The 6,000-nt window shown below is 51.0% G+C and overlaps 1 protein-coding gene across 1 annotated transcript in view; it reads right to left on the bottom strand.

Annotated features, from left to right (window-relative positions):
• LOC146302100 (protein sidekick-1-like) overlaps window positions 1-5,743 on the bottom strand; it is a 5,865-nt gene extending 122 nt beyond the window's left edge. Inside the window, exons 1-13 of the mRNA XM_084698971.1 lie at window positions 5,271-5,743; window positions 4,076-4,417; window positions 3,739-3,867; window positions 3,487-3,651; window positions 3,227-3,297; window positions 2,860-3,103; window positions 2,453-2,515; window positions 2,133-2,162; window positions 1,759-1,836; window positions 1,513-1,589; window positions 1,029-1,152; window positions 734-764; window positions 1-327 (exon numbers count right to left, since the gene is read on the bottom strand). The exon at window positions 1-327 is cut by the window's left edge and continues 122 nt beyond it. Of these exons, the coding sequence (XP_084555097.1) occupies window positions 267-327; window positions 734-764; window positions 1,029-1,152; window positions 1,513-1,589; window positions 1,759-1,836; window positions 2,133-2,162; window positions 2,453-2,515; window positions 2,860-3,103; window positions 3,227-3,297; window positions 3,487-3,651; window positions 3,739-3,867; window positions 4,076-4,417; window positions 5,271-5,325 (1,470 nt within the window). The 5' untranslated portion in view covers window positions 5,326-5,743 and the 3' untranslated portion in view covers window positions 1-266. The remainder of the gene's footprint in view (window positions 328-733; window positions 765-1,028; window positions 1,153-1,512; window positions 1,590-1,758; window positions 1,837-2,132; window positions 2,163-2,452; window positions 2,516-2,859; window positions 3,104-3,226; window positions 3,298-3,486; window positions 3,652-3,738; window positions 3,868-4,075; window positions 4,418-5,270) is intronic.
• Window positions 5,744-6,000: the final 257 nt, after the last annotated feature.

The following is a 6,000-nucleotide window of genomic DNA, read 5'->3' as shown; positions in this document are numbered from 1 at the left end:
CAAAAAGGGACATCAGTTTGCAGTATAACGAAAAACTAGCTAAAACAGAGTAGTCAGAAAAGGGGACAAGTAGACAACACATTTCTAAGGGAAATTCGTCTGACTACTGAATGGGAATTTGTATTCAAAAGTCTGGGGAGATAATACCAGAGAGCTCCCCAATTGGTTCAGATTATCTGCTGTGATTTGATTACTGTCTCAGTTAGTAAGATTCCACGCTGCTGTTATCTCTACACTTCTCCGAAGCTGAAGCTCTCTGATCTGGTCTAGAGGTCTGGGAGGAGGTGGACATCGCTGAAGGCAACTGCTCCGTTGTTCTTCCATGATCTGGAGTAGAGGGGATGGGAGGAGAGGAGAGGGGGGGAGAAGGGAAGGGAAGGGAAGGGAAGAGAGGAGAGAGGAGAGGAGAGGGGGTGGGAGTAGAGGAGAGGGGGGGAGAAGGGGAGGGAAGGGAAGGGAAGGGAAGGGAAGGGAAGGGAAGGGAAGGGAAGGGAAGGGAAGGGAAGGGAAGGGAAGAGAAGAGAAGAGAAGAGAAGAGAAGCAAAGCAAAGAGAAGAGAAGAGGAGAGGAGAGGAGAGGAGAGGAGAGGAGAGGAGAGGAGAGGAGAGGAGAGGAGAGGAGAGGAGAGGAGAGGAGAGGAGAGGAGAGGAGGAAAGAGAGGGGAGGATGATTAGGGTAAAAACTGTAGATTTTACCAGGGTCAAATGAATGTTCTGGTGGGTCTACTACCAACATTTCAAGATTTCCTTTCGCCAGTTTCATCCCTAGAAAGACCAAAAAGGAAATGAGAAAGAGGGAATTAGACACAGCTTGGAGAGAAAAATGCATCAATGTGAATTGAATGTGTTATGCTAATTTTATTTTTACATTTTACAAGCCACGTCTCAGATCTTACCAGAGGGCGTAACAGACAATAACAGAATAGTTTAACAGAATAGATTTCAACAAACCCAAACCCAACCTAGCCCAAGAGACTCCCTTAGAAGGAAAGCATTCCTTATTTGAACATCTACAGCTACAACACTCACGTCTCAGTTGCCATAGGGACGCCATGGCTACGATGAGCAGAATGAGCACCACAGGTATGATGATGCCAACAAGTCGTCTTCTGTAAGACTCCGCCTCTTTTTCTTCCTCTTCCTGAGAGCTAATCTGTTGCAGACAGACAGGAAGGAGAAGGGGAGGTACAGGAAGGAGAAGGGGAGGTACAGGAAGGAGAAGGGGAGGTACAGGAAGGAGAAGGGGAGGTACAGGAAGGAGAAGGGGAGGTACAGGAAGGAGAAGGGGAGGTACAGGAAGGAGAAGAGTAAAAAGAAGGACAATTAAGAGTGAACCCAGGAGTTAAGATTGATGTGACGATGTTGAACAGCAATGAAGATGCACCAAAAAACAACTTTATTCACCAAGGTAAAGAACAGTTTTAGAAAAATATTTACTTTGAGTGAGTGGTATGCTTTTTCTCATAGTCTCGTATTCAACTCATAGAGCTCATTGTCTAAAATTCACACTTACACTCACTGCTTGAATCTCATTGGAGAAAGTGGTGCTTTGTTCACTTTCTGTTGACAGACTGCTGACTTCCTCCTGATCTGTGGGGTGAGGAAACAGGAAGCAGAATCATCAGTCGAGTCTGACAGGAAACGCATCACGTGTTTGTCCTGAAACTCTCACTCTTTGTTAGGGATTGCTTTTCAGAGGTGAAATCTGTACCTGGAGTTAGGTCTGTGTCTGTACCTGGAGTTAGGTCTGTGTCTGTACCTGGAGTTAGAGAGGAGGTGGTCTGCTCCCACAGGATGTCTGGGTCAAGGGAATCCGTCACAGCTGGAGTGGTGTGTTCTGCAGGGACAGAGCAGCAGAACATGACTTTAACCACTTTGGTGTCTTCCAGGGTAAGAGAAAGAGAGAGAGAGATAGCGAGAGAGCGAGAGAGAGAGAGAGAGAGAGAGAGAGAGAGAGAGAGAGAGAGAGAGAGAGAGAGAGAGAGAGAGAGAGACAGAGACAGAGACAGAGACAGAGACAGAGACAGAGACAGAGACAGAGACAGAGACAGACAGACAGACAGACAGACATAGAGAGATACAGAGAGACAGAGACAGAGACAGACGGAGAGAGGATATACTGGGTCCACTCACCGTGCTCCTCTTCAGGTGCTGATGTGGCGTCTGTCAGATAGGAGGATGTGGACGTAGTGTGTGGGGTAATGAGGGGAAATGGAGGATGCAGAGTTTTAGAGAAGGGAGAGAGCGACAGGGAGAGAGGGATGACTCCTCTTTTTCATTCTTCCTTTTTACGTTTTACACAGATCCCCAAAAAGAATAAGAGAACAAACACGAGAGAAAGAGAGAAAGAGAGAGACACAGAGACAGCGAGAGAGAGAGAGAGAGAGAGAGAGAGAGAGAGAGAGAGAGACAGAAAGACAGAAACAGAGAGAGGATATACTGGGTCCACGCACCGTGCTCCTCCTCAGGTGCTGATGTGGCGTCTGTCAGGAAGGAGGATGTGGACGTAGTGTGTTCTGGGAAGACATGGGACACTAACCCTTACACAACCCCGACAGGAAACACAGCAGCGACATTTGACTTCAGAGGGCGTCAACTTTCACACAACCTCGCGTGACCCTAACAGTTCTATATAGACGGCAAAACTATTAGCTGAGCGGATTTTTTTGTTGTTGTTGCTATCAAATCAAAAAAGCTAATTTAGTTCTGCACAGCCCTTCTAACAAGCGATGTCACAGAGGGCTTCACATATACCCATAGAAGGACACTTAAACCGACTTCAACCATCAATGATGACCCTCAGTGAACAGCTAGGATTCTAGTGGAAGGTGTTTGACCGTCGCCCAGCGCCCCCTCTCACCGTCCTGCAGGGTGGAGCAGACCAGCTGGGGGGAGGCGGGCCCTGGCCCCTCTCTGTTGACGGCCTGGACCATCACCTGGTACCGTGTGGCCGTCTGGAGGTTCTCCAGGACCAGCTTCTGCCTGCGGCCTGTGTAGAACACGGCCTGGCTTCTCCAGGGCTGGGAGGAGGGCGAGTCCTCGTAGATCTTGTAGCCTACGATGTAACGCTGGATCATGCCATAATGGAGGTCCTTTCTAGGAGGCTGGGGGGTGGGGGGTGGGGGGTGGGGGGTGCAGGAAGGGACACAAACACAAACATGACCACCTACGGACAAAGACGTCACACGCGTGACCCTTTGTTAAAGGCGTGTCAGTAGACTCTGTACCCTCCAGAAGATCTCCAGAGTGCTGGAGGACAGAGCTCCCAGCTGCACGTCCAGAGGGGGGCCACCCGGAACTGGAGGGAGAGGAGAGGGTGTTGGGGGAGGGGGTCAGAGGTCATCGTTTAAACTCCTGAGTCCTAAACAACTGTCTGTGATTCTTCCGAACCAGATACTCATACAATGTATATAGCCTATATTATTAACACGCAAAACAACTCAACTTTACTTTACCCATCCCAGAGATTGGGTTGTGTGTCGGTTACCTTCCTCGCCGGTGGTGACAGTGAGGGTGTTGCTGGCCGGGCTGGGCCCCACAGTGTTCAGAGTGAACAGGCGCAGGCTGTAGGTGGTGAAGGGGTGCAGGTTAAACAGGCTGGCTTGGGTCAGCTGGGGGCCGATGCTGGTCCTGGAGGCCGAGGTCCAGGAGTCTGCAGGGGTCAGGGGTCAGGGGGTCAGGGGGTCAGGGGTCAAGAGGTAACTGTGGCATCTGGCATGGTTAATGTGTTTCCCCTGACCGCTGATGTTCTTGTGTTCCAGCGTGTAGCCAGTGAGGGGGCTGCCTCCATGGAAGCCAGTGGTCCAGGACAGCGACAGAGACCTGCTCCTCCTCTCTCTCAGCTGCAGCCTCACAGGGTCTGGAGGTCCTGGAGGGGTGGAAGGGGGGAGGAGGGGTAGGAAAGAGGCGAGGTAGGGAGAGAGACACGGGGGGGGTAGAGAGGAGTGGAGGAAGAAAACAGAGGAAGAGAAATACAAACGTGAAACTCCCTGAGAGAAACGAAAACCCCCTCAGCAGCAGAAACGTCCCCGGACACCCGCAGAGTCATCGCGACCATCAGCCCATCCCTCTCCCACCTGGCTCCACGGTCAGCGTGGCGTGGTGCTTGTGGTCGTTGAACCAGCCGGGGATGTCGACGCGGCAACCGTACGTCCCGGCGTCGGCCTCCTCCAGCTGCCTGACGGTGAGCGACACGTCGCCCGCCCTCAGGTCCCCGCGCAGCACGTAGCGCTCCGACGCTCGGCTGGTCACCACCGCGCCGTCCGAGCGGATCAGCTCGTCCCCACAGCCGCTGTTGGGGATCTGACCTTTGCCCCAGCAGACGGCCAGCGTGCCGTAGTACGCTGAGTCGTAGTGGCAGGTCAGGGTCACGTCCCGGCCGACCACACCTCGGACACTCACGTCTGCATCGCTCCAGCCTGTCGTCATGGAGACAAGACCAGGAAATACAGAGACCGGGACTGTGACTGAGATGGCTGATCCTGACTCATCTTTTACGTATGGTTGTTTACACTCAGTGGTTCCTTTATTAGGAACACCCGCGTTCGTCGAGGCTCGTGAAGGCGTTCATCTGATCTGAGCCTCGTGTGGCAGCTACTCAGCGCGTCACAGCTCCGTCCAAAAGTGAAGCTGTTCAGTTGCTGTTCAGGCCAAACATCAGAATGTGTGAGAATCTCTTGGAATTTGCAGCTGCAACACTGAAACATACTCTTCTTCATGCGACTGGTGTGAAACTTGCAATACACAGGTTATTTTCTGCAATGTGGCAGCTTCCTGTCAACATTTTTTTGGTGCATTTTTTCACTATTCTATTGTTAGTTCTGACCAACAACTGAACCACTTCATCACCTCTGGGAGCTTTCATGCGTTGAGTTTCTGCCACAGGATTGTCTGATATGTGCAGAGGTCCAGGTGCAATGAAATCAAGTCGTCACTGAGTGTTTCTGTATAAAATGTACATCTCATTGCTTTGACTTTCACCAGGCGTCCTGATAAGTACCCATATGTCATTATGAAGTATGTGAATACAAATTATATAGCGCGCTATGAAGGTGCCCCACACTGTAAACTAACGAACAAACAGCTCATCTCTTTCATCAACAACTCAAACCAACCAAATCTACAAACCAAATCTAGCAATCAGACCACATCGTCAGGACAACTGATTGTTTCATCAACAATAATGTTTGTATTCAGAGTACAGATGGGTATAAATGTTTGAGTCTCTCTTGTCCGACTCTGTGGTGGTTTACCGGACGAGTACAAGCTTACCCTGGAGCAGCGACACGAGGAGAACCCAGCACAGCAACATGAAGGACGCTTCCATGATCCTCTGTGTAGGCCAGTCTCTGTCTCACCACTCCCTCTCTCCCTCTCTCTGTCTCACCACTCCCTCTCTCCCTCTCTCTGTCTCACCACTCCCTCTCTCCCTCTCTCTGTCTCACCACTCCCTCTCTCCCTCTCTCTGTCTCACCACTCCCTCTCTCACTTTCTCCTTCCCTCTCTCTCTCTCTCTCTCTCTCTCTCTCTCTTTCTTCCTTTCTTTCTTTCTCTTTTTCTTCCTCTTCCTTTACTTCTCTCTCTGTCTTTCTTTACTTCTTTCACTGTTTCTCTCTATTACACATACACTCTCTCTCTTTCTCTCTCTCTCTGTGTGTCCGTCTCCCTCTCTCTCTCTCTTTCTCTCTCCCTTTCGCCACGGCACCCTCTGTTCTCTCTACAAGTTTAGCTCTGCCACAAACACACTGAATGCACACAGCCACACTGAGGGCAGTGTTATGAACCGCCCCCCCCCCTCCTTCAGTTCACACGCCCCCCACCAACCCACCGTTCCGCCCCTCCCCTGCCCCCTCAACCCCCCTCACCCCCCTTCCCCTCATCCTATTAGCACATCAATAGAGTTGTCTGAAGCGGAATGGGGACCCCAGCCTGTTCCCCTATTACTGGTTTTGGTTCCCCTGTACGTCCACATATTCTGTTGTCGTGTGCTGATGTGGAGCAG

Source organism: Hypomesus nipponensis, chromosome 1, assembly GCF_054491055.1.
Source record: "Hypomesus nipponensis isolate SF chromosome 1, ASM5449105v1, whole genome shotgun sequence".
In the NCBI taxonomy this organism is placed as follows: domain Eukaryota; kingdom Metazoa; phylum Chordata; class Actinopteri; order Osmeriformes; family Osmeridae; genus Hypomesus; species Hypomesus nipponensis.
This window is presented reverse-complemented; position numbering and strand designations above follow the sequence as displayed.